Source organism: Leucoraja erinacea, chromosome 8 (genome assembly GCF_028641065.1).
Source record: "Leucoraja erinacea ecotype New England chromosome 8, Leri_hhj_1, whole genome shotgun sequence".
In the NCBI taxonomy this organism is placed as follows: domain Eukaryota; kingdom Metazoa; phylum Chordata; class Chondrichthyes; order Rajiformes; family Rajidae; genus Leucoraja; species Leucoraja erinaceus.
In genome coordinates, this window is record NC_073384.1 from 50303523 (window position 1) to 50320134 (window position 16612).

General features: G+C 39.8%; 1 protein-coding gene across 5 annotated transcripts in view; it reads right to left on the reverse strand.

Moving 5' to 3' along the window:
• LOC129699681 (echinoderm microtubule-associated protein-like 4) overlaps positions 1–16612 on the reverse strand; it is a 195144-nt gene that overhangs the window by 30293 nt on the left and 148239 nt on the right. For all 5 annotated transcript variants that reach the window (XM_055639673.1, XM_055639672.1, XM_055639674.1 and 2 more), the window contains 5 exons: positions 12850–12985; positions 11409–11560; positions 9909–10034; positions 8885–9016; positions 7133–7200 (listed from right to left, as the gene is read on the reverse strand). In XM_055639673.1, the coding sequence (XP_055495648.1) occupies positions 7133–7200; positions 8885–9016; positions 9909–10034; positions 11409–11560; positions 12850–12985 (614 nt within the window). The remainder of the gene's footprint in view (positions 1–7132; positions 7201–8884; positions 9017–9908; positions 10035–11408; positions 11561–12849; positions 12986–16612) is intronic.

Sequence of the window (16612 nt, forward strand, 5' to 3'; positions counted from 1 at the left end):
CATCCCCAGGCTCTTTCCTCTACAACCCTGCAAGCATGTCAGAGATTCACATGCACCTACTTCAATCCAAATTGAAGTGAGGCTAAATATTAACTCAAGGAATATCATGTTATTTAGGTAATCTGCAGCCGATTGCCATAAACACTGAATTCTCCCTTTTCAGACAACCCATTCTCCTGCTGTCTCTCTCTGTCATTCACTGATGACAGCAGTAGTTGGATGTGTAATGGGTAATGAAGTGTCCCCTTGCTCTCAATGTCAGTAAGCTGATTGTTGATTTTAGGGGAGAGTCAAGGATCCATGAACCTATCTTCAAGACAGTCAACGACTTCAAGTTCCTGGGCATGCATTTCTCTGAAAAACTGTCCTGGGTCCAGCACATTCATGCAGTCATAAAAAAAAATCACCACCTCTACTTCCTTGGAAGATTGATGAAAACGCTCTTGAAGTTCTACAGGTAGAGACCAGATTGACTGGTTGCATCGTGGCCTGGTTCGGCAATTTGAACGCGCAGGAATGAAGATTACAAAAAGTGGTGGACACCACCAGTCCATTACAGGCACTAACCTCCCCACCATCAAAGAGATCTTTTGGAGGCACAGTCACAAAGGCAGCCAGCATCACCAAAGACTCACACCACACTGGCCATTCCCTCATTTCACTCCTACCATCGGGAAGAAGGTATAAGAATCTGAAAACTTTAACCATCTGGTTCAAGAATAGCTTCTGAAGAAGGGTCTCGATCTGAAACGTCACCTATCCATGTTCGCCAGAGATACTGTCTAACCTGCTGACTTACTCCATTACTTTGTGTCTTTTTGGGCCTTTTAGTTGGACTTAGTGCAACACAAATTTGCACATAGTTATTTGTTCTGCTGCTGCATGTCCCATGAAACTTCCTTGAGCTAGAGTATAGGTTTTAAACTCTGTACATGGGATGCGTTGATAGGACAAGACAGTAATTACTTCATCGATGCACAATAAACATTTTCCTTTGCTCCAGATTAATGTGCAACAATCATTCAATTGTTCTAACTTCAACTTTATCTTCTTAACTGCTCCCTTCTGAGAAAGCTTTTAAAAATTTACAAAAACAAATCAAAATACAGCATGAAGAGTGAATGAGTCCACAGATATTGCAAACATTCTAGAAATGTCCGGCTGGGCATTAGTCATGTTAGGAATGCAATTCTTCAGACTCCTTTTAGAAAGATCAAAGACAAAATATATTCTAAACAGATGACATCTGGATCAATAGATCGTTATACTATAAACATTCCAAATCAGAGCTGCATTAAAAATTCTGTGAACGATTTTCCTTGCTCAGTTGTGTGAGATAAAGTACTAAATCATAGTTAATGCGGTATGACATGCTCAGCGTAGGTATGAGACTATTAGCATATATTTGTAATCCAAAAGCAAGATCCTGCAGATCTTGGAAATCTGAAATAACTAGCCAGTTATTCATACTGAGCATGTCAGACAGTATCTGTGGAAGGAGAAAGGCCAAGGATGTTTCATCAGAACTATGACTTTCAGATGCTGATTATTGCCAGTGTTTCATTACCATTTATTTATAACCTCGTTAGCACCTTAAACATATCAGTCTAAGACTTGCTTCAGATGATAAGTTCACTTATTTCAAGCTAATTGCTAAATATTTCAAAATGAGTCCTCTGATTTTCATTAAGGTCATTTGTCCAATGGATTAGACCATCAATAAAATAACCATTATTGTACAATAATCATAAGCACTTTTTAAAAATGTAATTATTATTTTGATCTATACTAAGTTTTTCACAAATTCAGAAAATGCCAAGCTTTTATTCAATATTTTTTGTATTCTGTCCAGACCACACTGTTTTATCATTATTCAGATATTTTTAAATCTATATTGTCATAATCACAAATGCCAAACCACAAAATTACTACAGTATAACCACACTAATTTTTGTGCTTGAAATTCTCTGGGATTTCTTGACTGTTGAGACAAAACTCTGTTCACAAATCTATTTTTGTTTAAAATGCGATTTAGTAATTACTGGTTTGTCTATTTTACTCATCAATATATTCCAAATAGTTTTCTCTGTGAAAACACTGACTGGCCTTTCTTCTCTGTCCTAGTGGAAAGGTTCAAATAAGTTCACAATGAGTGGTGGGTGTATGGAACAAGTTGCCACAGGACGTAGTTGATTGAGACTGGGACTATCCCATTGTTTAAGAAACAGTTAGATAGGTACATGGATAGGACAGGTTTGGACCAAGTGCTGGCAAGTGGGACTAGTGTAGCTGGGACATTGTTGGCTGGTGTGGGCGAGTTGGGCCGAAGAGCCTGTTTCCACACTCTATGACTAAGTAAAAAACCAAGAATGGATAATGTTTTTCCCAGCACCACCAGACTGGAACATACACTAATAAAGTGAAAAATTGCTCAAATGTCAAAAGGCTTTCGAACCGACCAATTTTTGCCAGATTCTACCACTCACCTTCACACAAGGGACAATTCACAGTGGCTAGTTAGGTGTAGCACACAAGGGAAACCTACATGGACACAGGGAGAACATACAAATTCCATGCAGACAGGACCAGAGATCAAAATCAAACCCCGTCTCTGGCTCAGTGAGGTGGATTCCTGAAACCACCAACATCACCTCTTCCATCAAGTCTACTCTAAATCGCCAGCAAGTGCTGTTAATTGATTCTTACTCACCAATGAATTGCTCACTGCTACTCAATTATGTTCTGTCAGAGCCACTTTGTTTTGTTTTAGCCAAGGACCAAAATGGATAAAAGAGGCAAAGTGAGAGAGGTTTTTTCAGCTGTCAAAGAATCTAATGGGACTCAAAACCAAAACTCTTGTGGTTCAAACTATATCTGAGGATACATCTACATTATTTGTTTAATCTGTCAGGGCAGATTGGAAATTTGATTAAAAAGCGCAATTAGTACGCTCTTCATAAATAAAGGCACAAAGCACAAGAGCAAGGAAGCTAATTAATTAAACACTGATTTTGCAGAAGTGGAGTATCATGTCTAGTTATGGGGGTCACACATTAGGCGGGAGTGCAGCATCCTTGTTGCAATGAATCGAGAGCAATGAGGTAGAGTGGGGTGGAAGATAAATCGATGGAGGAGGGAAAACAGTAACAGGGGTAGGGGGAGTAGAAAGAAAGGTATGTGCATGGGACGGTGGAGACATTGAGTAGATGAGAAGGAGGAGGGTGTTACCTGAAATTGGAGATTGTTCATGGCGTTAGGTTGCAGGCTACCTGTGTGGAATTTGAGGTGCTGTTCATCCTATTTGCATGTGGCAATGGAGAAGACCATGGACAGAAAGTTCAGTAGAGGAATGGGAAGGGGAACTACATTGCTTACAACTGGGAGCACCAAGAGGCCCTAGGCATGGAACAGAGAACAGTACAGCACATGAACAGGCCCTTCAGCCCATGATGTCTCTGTTGAACATGCTGCCAAGTTAAACTAATCTTGTCTGCCTGCACATGATGCCTATGCCTCCATTCCCTGCATATCCATGTGCCTATCTAAAAGCTTTTTAAACAACATTGTTGTATCTGCTTCTACGACCACTCCTGGCAGTGTATTTCAGGCACCCATCGCTGTGTAAATAAACTTGCTCCACACATCTCCTTCAAACGTTCTCCCTTTGGCCTTAAAGCTATGCCCCCCTGATCTTGTTTAAGAAAGAACTGCAGATGCTGGAAAAATCAAAGGTAGACAAAATTGCTGGAGAAACTTAGCGGGTGAGGCAGCATCTATGGAGTGAAGCAATAGGCGACGTTTCGGGTCGAGACTAGTCTGAAGAAGGGTCTCGACCCGAAACGTCACCTATTCCTTCGCTCCATAGATGCTGCCTCACCCGCTGAGTTTCTCTAGCAATTTTGTCTTTCCCCTGATCTTTAACATTTCCATGCTGGGAAAAACGTTCTGACCAGCTACCCTATCCATGTCCCTCATAATTTATAAACTTCCAGCAGGTCTCCCCTCAACCTCCAAAGCTTCAGGGAAAACAATCAAAGTTTGTACAACCTCTCTTTATAGCGAATACTCTAACCCATGTATCATTTCAGGAATAAATAACATAGACATTCAGGGTGGAAATGTCAGACAAAGTTTAAAGGGATGTGCATGGGAAGATTTTTTATTTACACAGTGGTGGATACCTGGAACGTAATGTGGTGGTGGAGGCAAATACTATAACAATATTTAATAGACTTTTATTAGATAGACACAGGGATATGCCGGGAATGGAGGGATATAGATCACGAACAGGCAGAGGATATTAGTTTAAATTGGCATAATGTTCAGCATGGAAGAGCTGTTCTGGTGCTGTACTGTTCCATGTTCATTAATTGACACGATAACTCCTCAAATAATTCAACCTAGTCAGTTAAACATAGCCTTCCATTAACAAATACACGTTGATAGTCCTGATTAATCTTTTCTGAAAGAAGCCTCAAAATTGATTCCACTGTTTGCCCACCTCGGAAACTAAATTAAATGATCTGCAATTAATTGATTTCTCCATAACCCACCCAGATTATCCAGTTTATAATCAGCACATTGGCAATCATCCAGTCTTCAAGCACCTTTTCTAATGATCAGGGTCAGTTGCAGGATTCTCAGAGCTCCAAAATTAAGTCTCTTGTTTGTTAAATAGCCTGAGAAATATTTCACCTGAACTGGTGATTTACATCAATTAAAGGCAATTCCTGAAGGCAATTTAGAAATTCCAGGCCCTCTAAAAAGTTATTATTCAATGTATTCTAACTAATTTTTGGGGGACTGAGCATTACCCGTCCCCCCCACCCCCCCTACCATCCACCTCTATTACTGCCCTTGGGCATCTGTAAGTCAAAGATTCAACTATAAATCTGCAGCTCCCTTGGAGTGTTTGGAAGTCTATAGTGTAATGTTTAGTGTGCCGCTCGACTAATTTGCTTTCAATTCAACCATACAGCTTTGTTTAATGATCTCTGAACATATTATCACCTTTGATCAGCTTTGATCATTTCTTGAAACAAAATTGCTACTCCCGTCCCAATCCCTTTTTCATGCCCCTCACTATCTCATCTGTAAACACTATTACGAGGAACAGTCAGTTGCTACTCTTGTCTTGTTTCAGTTATAGTTAAAATCCTTTCATATGTCTATCTGTGTCTTTGTCACATTGGCACTCTCTTCGCCAAACTCCATGTGTTCAGATACACACCATTGAGCACAGTCAGACTATTTTGTTGCCGATGTTTTAACCTTTATTTACTCTGCCTTTCAAACTCACTTTTGCCTTCCATTTCCACATTTCTCTCTATGCTCAGCCTCTCATCCTCTTGCCAAGCTCCAATGACATTAGCAAACCTGCTCTCAAGAATAGACACAAAATGCTGGAGTAACTCAGCAAGTCAGGCAGCATCTCTGGAGAAAAGGAATAGGTGATGTTTCGGATTGAGACCCTTCTTCAGACTGCTCTCAAGGACGTTGAATCCAGCCCTGTTGAGTGTGGTCTTTCTGGCATGTACACATCCCGCACCTGCAGAATTCCTGTCTATGCTGCAAAGATTTGTTTGGAAGAAAATGAGTGGACCAGACCAGTAATTTAAGCATATAATTCATATTAAGATAACATCACATATTTGCTGCTACTTTCTAAATATTCTCCATTCCACTTGCTGAGGAAAAAAAAACAGAAAGTGAATTAGTGTATTAGAACACTGCTTTGCATTTCTTAACCGTTTTCGTTCATGTGTATCATGAAGGGTAGCTTAAAAGTAGAGCAGCGTGGGAGACTAGACCCAGTTACGTACAGGTCTAACTTCTTCTACTCTTCTTCATCCAACACTTAATCATAATCTCCTTGCATTTCTGCCAGACCCCTCAAATATACTCTCTCCATTTCACAAACATCTCTCACATTTTGTCACCCTCTCTGTGACCTATACCTCTTATTCGCTGCCAGAATCAACAGACAGTCAAACGGAGGGTTGAGCGGACATATCTAAATGCTATGCACAGTCAGATCCCTTTAGACTTGGAGTGGGTACTCTTCAATGAAATGTATCTTTCATATAATGTAAAAAAAATTGCATGGCTCTTCATAGGACAATTATCAAACAAAATTTGACTGAACCATGTAAGAAGAATTTTGACTGGTGAACAAAAGCTCGTAAAAGAGTTAGTTTCACAGAATGTCATAAGGCAGAGTTGGCAGAAAGTTGAGTTCAGAATGGAGGAGAACAGCTGGTTAGAGGGCATGGGTTGCAGGGAAAAATGATTGCCCCAAAAGGTAACACAGATTTATGGGCCAAACAGCCTCCTTCTGCGTCATTAGAAATACGACTATAAATGAAGGTTAAAGGAGAGGGCATTAGACGCTAGATAGTTGAAAACACAGCTGACAACATTGGACTGATTGAAACAGAAAGTGCACAGTGTCAATAAGTGGGGACGTGCAACCACAAGGAACTGCAGATGCTGATTTGCAACAAAAAAGACACAAAGTGCTGGAGTAAGTCAGTGGATGTGGCAGCATCTGTGGAAATACATGGATAAGTGATGTTTTGGGTTGGGAACCTTCTTCTGTGATTGTGGTTGTTGCGAGGAAGATGAGGAAAGTGGAAGAGAGGAGGGACATGACACAGTCTGGTAAGCAATTGATGGATATAGAAGAGGGCCGTGGGTGGTTTGATAGGCAGATGGTTCGACAAAGGCCAGAGGTGAAAAGGCAAAAGGTGTGTGATAAGGTTAGAAGATGTGCGAGTTGTGAAGGCTGGCATACAGATGGAAGGGAAGGTGGAGGGGAGAAATGGGTGTACGTTCAAGTGAGACATAAAGAAGAGGGCAGTTAGGGTACAAAAAGGGGAGGGCAAAAGGGCAGAGGGTGGAGGTTTTATAGGCTATTTGCCTCAAATATGGAGGATTTTATTTTCATACCATTAGTTTGTAAGCTATCCATATGAGAAGCTGCTTCTCTAGTTTGTGTGTGGCCTCACTCTAGCAATGGAGGTGGCCCAGGACAGAAAGGTCAGTCTTTAATGTAAAAGAGCATTATACACTACCTCAAACTCTTATAGTTGAAGACCCAGGAGATTTATGAGATGTTTCTCATCAGACTTACCTGCCCGAATGAGTCCCGATAGCAACCACAACACCGCTCGGGTGGAATTCTGCACAATGACCTGGTTCCTAAAGAGAGGGAATGACATTTATGTTTGGAAATTTTAATATGTTGCCTATCAATCAAGTTTTTTTAGCTGTTCCAGTCAAGAGAAAGTGCATTAAAGGCGAAGGATTGCCATTATCTTCAAATCGTATAATCTTAAAAACTTATACGACTACTCCTCAATCATCACTGGGATAAAATGCTAGAATTCTTAACCTAACACCATCAGCACCAGAATGTGAACAGGAGCAGGAAAAGGCCCACTGGCTCCTTCAGCCTGCTCTGCCACTCATTGTAATGCAAGCTGATCAAGTCTTGGCAGCAGCATCATTTTCCTGTTCCCATTGTTGTTCAGGACGTTCTACTATCACCTTCATCAGAACAAAAAGAAAAAAACAATAAATACTGCCATGACTAAAGTCAAGAAACTTCGACAGGCATTTGCGACCATGTAAATGAATCATGGTGAATTGTTTGAACAGATCCTTCATCAGCGTAGCAAAATAGTTCTTCTCACCTTTTGACTAAGAGAATTAAAATTATGAATACCTGGAAGCCACTAAGATGTTACATTTTACCATTTACTTCTACGTTTTTAAGTTCTTAAGGCCAACATCTTTTTGTTTACTGACTATCTGCAGCTAATCTGGTCCCAATGGTTCATCTGGTTGTGATGGAGAACAGGTCAAGCCTGGAGCAGGGAAATGACAGAAATGAGTTGTGGAGAACACAATATGTAGGATAGAGGGTGAATAAATGAACAGGAATAATGACAGGAGAAATGAAATGGGGTAAGAGACAGGTATGAACTAGAGAAAGGTTCATGGGTTTAGGCATAGCAAGTTAATTCGTACATGGGATACTAGCAGCAGTGAAGAATTGGTAGCCATGTTATAACTTCTGTATCATTAAATATGTATAAGTAATATTAAAAACAGACTAAGAATAAGAAGAGTATAATAGTTCACTATCAATCTCCAGATCACTTTCAGCTTCTTCCTAACTATGTAGACACCTATCACCATATACAATTCCTAAGATAGGCACAAAAAGCTGGAGTAACTCAGCGGGACAGGCAGCATCTCTGGTTTGAAGGAACGGGTGATATTTCGGGTCGAGACCATTCTTCAGGCTGAGTGAAAAGGAACTGCATTTGCTGGTTCAAACTTAAGATAGACACAAAATGCTGGAGTAACTCAGTGGGACAGGCAGCATCTCTGGATAGAAGGAATTGGGGACGTTTCGTGTCGAGACCCTTCTTCAGACTGATCGGGAAGGAACGGCAGATGCTGGTTTAAACCAAAAATAGACACAAAATGCTGGAGTAACTCAGTAACCAGGTAGCATCTCAGGATAGAAGGAATGGGTGACATTTCGGGTAGAGACCCTTCTTCAGACCGACTCCTGAGAAGGGTCTCGACCCAAAACGTTACTCATTCCTTCTATCCAGAGATGCTGCCTGTTCCACTGAGTTACTCCAGCATTTTGTATTTAAACCAGCATCTGCAGTTCCTCCACACACCATATACAATTCCTACTTTATCTCCTAACCTGTAATAACCTATACTCTATTTATTGATTGGTGTAAAATTATTACATTTTTAAAGGTCTTGGTTTTGGAATCAATGCATCTCTGGATCTGTAACTCACTGAACAAGTAATCATCTTATCTTTTAACAAAAACAAATAAAATACATATGTATTTACATCCAAGATTTTACTCCATTCAAGGGTGTGATCCACAGAGTTCCACAAGCAAACCTGTCGATCCTGGGCACAGGTCAGGAAAAGATCCTTGAAAGGATGTGTGGCTAGACCCCAGAGTTCATCTGTATGACCCTGCAACAATTAAAAACACTGGCTTCAGTAATATTTTAAAGCACTAAAATAAGCTAGTCAGAATTCTGTATCTAAAATTCTTTACTGTTCAGAGAATGTAAGACAGAAAATGTGTTCTATTTCCAATTTAAATAATCATCTTCATAAAGCATCATTGATACTAAAATTACAATTTTAAGGAATTTTGCAAAACAGAAATTAAAAATGCAATTAATATATTCAATTGTGCAATCTTAGTTACTTAAATTACTTTTAAGTGCCATGGCAAGGATTACATAGAAACATAGAAAATAGGTGCAGGAGGAGGCCATTCGGCCCTTCGAGCCATTCATTGTGATCATGGTTGATCATTCCCTATCAATAATCCATGCCTGCCTTCTCCCCATATCCCTTGACTCCACTATCTAACTCTCTCTTAAATTGATCCAGTGACTTGGCCTCCACTGCCCTTGATTAGAAATTCAAATTGTAAAAAAAAAACCTTTTTGAATGATTTATTTCATCATGAACCGTCCTGCAGGTATATTGACATGCTGATATAAGATTTTAAGGTATTACATATTGATATACAACTGTTCTGTTGCAGAATTTGAGAATCTTGTGTCATTAGATATTTCTAAACAAAATTCAATAGGAAAATAATTCAATAGAACACAATCTATTCACTTTACTGCTTTTTATCCAACTGTGTATTAAATGACACAGAATTATAGTCTACTGAAAAAAAAGGTTGGTTCAAAAATTTGACGAATTTATATTTTCACTGGGGAATGTCATTAATGGCAGATCACATTTGGGCAGCACATTTGTTCCAGAAAGTTTGACTTTCTTCACATGAAACAAGTAGTTGGTTGCTTAAATGGAATCATCTGAAAACAAGAGAGTCACACACCTGTACTTCCACCTGGAAACCATCATTGAATGTTCCCCTTAAAATGAAGTTGCGTGATGTGCCAATTAGGAACTGGTCTCCTTTTCCTTCTGCTACAGCTCGAATGGCTCCAAACTGATCAGGAACCTAAACCAACACAAGTTTAAAAAAAATTACAACTGACACTCAATATTAAACACAGTAACATTTTAAATCGGATACAAATCAATTCTCACATTATAGAAGAATACTGATGTACATTCAATGTCAGCCTTCCTAATATAAAAAAAAGTGAATACTGTGCCATAGATTTAGATTTGGTACTCCCCAATTCTCCATGGGATATTGGCCAAAATTATGTGCACTCATAAATAAAATATAACGCTCTGACTCGGAGGAAAATAAATGTAAAATACAGCTTCTTATTGCTAAAGAGGTATTTGTTACTATTTATTGCTTTGTATTGGTGCTTGTGAATTTCTAATAATCCAGTGTAATATGTCTGATGACATTACTCCCAGAGAGAGACCATATACATTTCTTGGATATCAAGATTTTGTGTCAACCTCAGGCAATGATGCTCCCATAAGCTTTCAGCCCTCATCAGTCTCTGAAAATAAGTTGCAGAATTGGGAAGCACATTTAAAGTAGGTTATCACAGTCACTAGGCTGTGGAAAACTGGCTGAAAGGTCTTTCAGCAAAGGCTTTCTCAATAATCCCTGAAGTATTCATCACTATCTTCCAATGAATGTATCTTGTATTTCTTTATAAATCCCATGGTTCCACATGTGGTAGTAATAAATCAGTTAACCTGAACAGATTCCTTAAAAGGTTTGTGCCCAACACTGTGTGTAGGAAAGAACTGCAGATGCTTGTTTGAATCTAACATAGACACAAAATGCTGGAGTAACTCAGCGGGACAGGAAGCAGTTTCTCCAGCATTTTGGGTCTACCTGTGCCCAACACTTCCAGGTCCCTGCAAACTTAAATTCCCTTAAAATCTTTTACTTATGTTCCTTTTAGATTTACTTTTTAGATTTGGTACTTCATAGTGCTTACAATCCAAAATAATGCTTGCGATCCAACTTTTCACTTGGGCATACCTTTCGGAAAAGGGGAAAGAGATTTAGAGATACGAGGGAGATCTTCACCAAGAAAGTGCTAAGTACCTGGAATGTAATATCTGAGAAAGTGGTTGAAGTTGGCTCACTGACAGCATTTCAATGGCTAGATGAGCATTTAAATCGCTTGGATGTAGATGGCTATGGGCCAAATGTTTGGAGATGGGCTTAATATGGAAGGGTGCCCACTAATCTGGATATTGGGCCAAAAGGCCCTTTTCATGCTGTACAATTTTATGACTATATAAGCTACTTGGCAACACATCTTATCTGACTACCCATCCAATTGAAGGAGAACCTGTAAATCTTTTACAGAAATCCATGCAGAATACCAATTGTTAAAAAACATATAATTGAAAACAGTTTGCATAATTCCATTAAGGCACAGAAATAATTTACCTCAATTTCCCTTTCGGCAACGAGGGAGTGATCCCACAAAATGACTTTGCGATCTTTCCCGCCCCCTGTTAGCAGCATTCCATTTCTCATTTGGCAGAGAGTAAATACACTTCCATCATGTGCTTTAATTTGCTTGCTGATCTGATACACCCCTAAACAATGAAAATTTTATTTGCTATGTTATGCAATAATAAGCACACAGAATAGTAAAGGCTGCTAAATTCAATGATTCAGTATCCATATCTTAATAACAGTCTAATGTACAAATTTTAAAAATGCACCAGAGTAGAACAGAGTAAACCATCATCTGTTCCTTGTGTCCAGTGACTACTATATGTCCATTTGTTTTATTAACAAGTTTTTTAAAAATTGCACTGTCACTTCCAAGAGTTTATGAACAAATGTTCCAAGCTCTCAGTTTTTTAACACGCTAAGATGATAAAATTGTATAATTTCAAAACTTGTCAAAATATATTGAAATAAATCTTGATAATAATAATAATAATAAATAATAACTTTATTTATAAAGCGCTTTTAGACAACATCAGTTACCACAAAGTGTTGATGGTGAAACCCACCTCTATGTCAGGATCTTGTACACATAATTTGCAATTAAAATATCTATATATATATATATAAAACTCAAATCTGTCCGCCTGCAGTACGGATCCCTTCCTGCCTTTTGATTCGTTGACGGCTGCTCCTTCCTAATCGCTTCCAACACACTTCGAAACAATGTTGCAAGACAGGAACACTGAACTTTTCACTGCTGCAGCAGGCAGGGGGGGGTGTCAATGGATTTTTTTTTCAAGAGGCAGGGCAGTGCTGGAATCTTACTTTTGAGAACGGCTTCAATTCCATTGGAGGAGACGGGTGCATGGTGGAATATTGGGTTGGGGGATCACACCATTGGGGGAGCAGACCCAACGGATCTGCACTTGGTCTAGTATATATATAAAACTCAAATCCGTCTGTCTGCCTGCAGTACGGATCCCTTCCTGCCTTTTGATTCGTTGACGGCTGCTCCTTCCTATCAGTTTCCAACACACTTCGAAACAATGTTGCAAGACAGGAACACTGAACTTTTCACTGCTGCAGCAGGCAGGGGAGGTGCAATTGAGGGAGGCAGGGGAGTGCTGGAAACTTACATTTGGCAACGGCTTCAGTTCCATTGGAGGAGACGGGTGCATGGTGGAATATTGGGTTGGGGGAATCACACCAATTGGGGGAGCAGACCCAACGGGTCTGCACTTGGTCTAGTAGTATTTAAAACTTTCAATTAATTTCATTTTTAATGATAACGTCCACAGCAGCCATACTCTCAGTATTAAGCTAATGATGCATGACTTTCTTTGAAAGGAATTTGCCTTATACTTGGACTGATCTGAATTTGAGATTTCATAAAAACTGCATTTTATGATTTAATAAAAACTGCGATTACCTTTGGGTGCTTTCCCCTGTGTAGATTCCACAGTAGTTCTATTCCAAATTAGCATAATTCCTCCAGAGTCTCCAGTTAGCACATCTCCATTCTCCAAAAATGCTAAACACTGTACAAATTTTGGCTTTTCATATTTCTGAAAAATATAAGCATTGAGAGATTTTAAATATATGAATATTGAACATAACTTACACTGTTTTAGTTATAACATAAATTAGGTTGTATATTGGTCATCCGATGCTGTATTTTATTCTGCAGATACTCTTATAAAGAACACTACAGGAACAGGTCCCTGCCCCAGCCATGTACACATCGACCATGATGTCAACCTAAACTAATCCCATCTGCCTGCACATGATCCGTATATCCCTGTATTCCATGCTTGTTCATGTGTCTGGTTGAAAGTTCTTAAACATTGCAAACGTAACTACTTACATCATCCTCTGCGGCAGAGGGTTCCAGACAGCTGTATCCTACTTTCCTCACATATATTAATCATTACTATATTCCAATCAACAGGTCCGAGCACTGAGTTAGAAAAAAACTCCTCTACCACTATCCACAAAGATTTTGGATCCAATTTACTAACTCACCATGGACCCCATGTGACTTAAACTTCTGGAATAGCCTACCAAGAGAGACCTTGTCTTATTCTTTATTAAGATCCGTGAAGTTAACATTTACTACCTTACCATCATCAATCACTTTCATCACTTCCTCAAATTTGAGAGACAAACACCCCTGTACAAAGTACGGCCGACTATCCCTCATAAGGTCTTGCTTTCCCAAATGTGAATACATCCCATGCTAAGAATCTTCTCCAGTAATTTTCCTACTGCAGATGTATGGCTCACTGGCCAATAATTTTCTGGTTTCCCTTGTTGCCCTACTTAAACAAAGGAACTAACGTTGCCCTTCTCCACTCTTCTGCCACATTGCCATGGCTAAAGAGAATGCAAAGATCTCTGTCAAGACCCCCAACAAACTCCTTCCTAGCTTTCTCAGTACCTAAGGATATATCGTATCATGCCCTGGGGACTTATCCACTTTTCAAGGCATTCAACAGCATCCATTTAATATCAACACTGACTTATTCTGGCTCCCTGCCTCATTTATGCTGTAAATGGACCTCTTTTCCCTATCTACTCTCTTACTCCTATATATAAAAATGCCTTCAAATTCTCCTTAATCCTAGTTGCCCAAAATATTTTATGACCCCTTTTAGTTCTCCAAATTTCTTACTTAAATCCTATTAGTTTTAAGTTTCAAAAATGACTTGTGTCTGGTTTTCCTCCATTATCCTGTGCAACCACCTCAACATCTGCTTACTGATGCTCTCTGGCACTGCAGGCAAGAGGGGAAAGTTAGATTGAACCAGTACACCACCTGCAGTGCCACAAACCAAAACTACATGTAGTACTCCAAGTTTCATTGGCACCCTGTAAAAGTTGCATCAAAGCATTCCTACTTTTATACTTCACACTCCCTGCATTAAATATCAACATCCCATTTTAATTTCTAATTACTTGCCTTTCTAAAATACTCGCTTCACTTGCTTGCTAACAATTTGTGGTTCATTGACAAGGATCCTCAGAACTCATTGTACCACAATTTTTGTAGTGCACGCCACTAAAAAAGTTTGCTTTCTACAGAAGGGGTTAACTTCACATTTTCTCACATTACATTCCATCTGCCTGTCTTTTCCAGGCTGTTTCCTGTTGGCGAGTTAATCTTACACCTATGCCAATATATCACCCTCATGGCGAATACAAGGCTATCAGCAAGATATGTTAATTTTGTTTTGAACTACCTCTATCAGTATTGTCTTACTGTGTACAAAGTTATACCTTTCTTCAGTTTAAGAATACTGGAAGCTTTGGTCTAAAATGATGCTTCCTGAATTTATGAGAGTATACAGTGCCCTCCATAATATTTGGAATAAAGATCCATCATTCATTTATTTATTTGCCTCTGTACTCCACAATTTGAGATTTGTAATAGAAAAAAAAATCACATGTGGTTAAAGTGCACATTGTCAGATTTTAATAAAGGCCATTTTTATACAATTTGGTTTCACCATGTAGAAATTACAGTAGTGTTTATACATAGCCCGCACCACATTTCAGGGCACCATAATGTTTTGGGGGCTAGTCCCCTTCAGTTTTCTCTTCAGCATATAAAAGGCATGCTCAATTGGGTTCAGATCGAGTGATTGACTTGGCCACTCAAGAATTGACCACTTTTTAGCTTTGAAAAACTCCTTTGTTGCTTTAGCAGTATGTTTGGGATCATTGTCTTGTTGTAAAATGAACAACCGGCCAATGAGTTTTGAGGCATTTGTTTGAACTTGAGCAGATACGATGTGTCTGTACACCTTCTTCTTCTTCTTGCGTATGGCGTGCACAGCCTAAAGTTGTACGACAACTTGTTTTATTTGATCTTATTTGATTGTTCTCGCCAGGTTGATTGCATTGGTTGAAACATGGCAGACCACGTGAAGGTTGCAATCTCCCATACCGTCTATACAGAATTCATTATGCTACTATCATCGGCAGTTGTATCATCATTGAAGATAAGTGAGCCAGTACCTTCAGCCCAGGTGCCATACATGCCCAGGCCATAACACCCCCAACACTAAAGATAAAAAATGGTCAATTCTTGAGTGGCCAAGTCAATCACCCGATCTGAACCCAATTGAGCATGCCTTTTATAGCACACGGCATTGGGGGTTCAGTATTGATGTGGATAGAGAACTGGCTGGCAAACAGGAAGCAAAGAGTAGGGGTAAACGGGTCCTTTTCACAATGGCAGGCAGTGACTAGTGGGGTACCGCAAAGCTCAGTGCTGGGACCCCAGCTATTTACAATATACATTAATGATCTGGATGAGGGAATTAAAGGCAATATCTCCAAGTTTGCGGATGACACTAAGCTGGGGGGCAGTGTTAGCTGTGAGGAGGATGCTAGGAGACTGCAAGGTGACTTGGATAGGCTGGGTGAGTGGGCAAATGTTTAGCAGATGCAGTATAATGTAGATAAATGTGAGGTTATCCATTTTGGTGGCAAAAACTGGAAGGCAGACTATTATCTAAATGGTGGCCGATTGAGAAAGGGGGAGATGCAGCGAGACCTGGGTGTCATGGTACACCAGTCATTGAAGGTAGGCATGCAGGTGCAGCAGGCAGTAAAGAAAGCGAATGGTATGTTAGCTTTCATTGCAAAAGGATTTGAGTATAGGAGCAGGGAGGTTCTACTGCAGTTGTACAGGGTCTTGGTGAGACCACACCTAGAGTATTGTGTACAGTTTTGGTCTCCAAATCTGAGGAAGGACATTATTGCCATAGAGGGAGTGCAGAGACGGTTCACCAGACTGATTCCTGGGATGTCAGGAGTGTCTTATGAAGAAAGACTGGATAGACTTGGTTTATACTCTCTAGAATTTAGGAGATTGAGAGGGGATCTTATAGAAACTTACAAAATTCTTAAGGAGTTGGACAGGCTAGATGCAGGAAGATTGTTCCCGATGTTAGGGAAGTCCAGGACAAGGGGTCACAGCTTAAGGATAAGGAGGAAATCCTTTAAAACCGAGATGAGAAGAACTTTTTTCGCACAGAGAGTGGTGAATCTCGTTCTGCCACAGAGGGTAGTTAGGCCAGTTCATTGGCTATATTTAAGAGGGAGTTTGTGGCCCTGTGGCTAAGGGGATCAGGGGGTATGGAGAGAAGGCAGGTACGGGATACTGAGTTGGTTCATATTGAATGGCG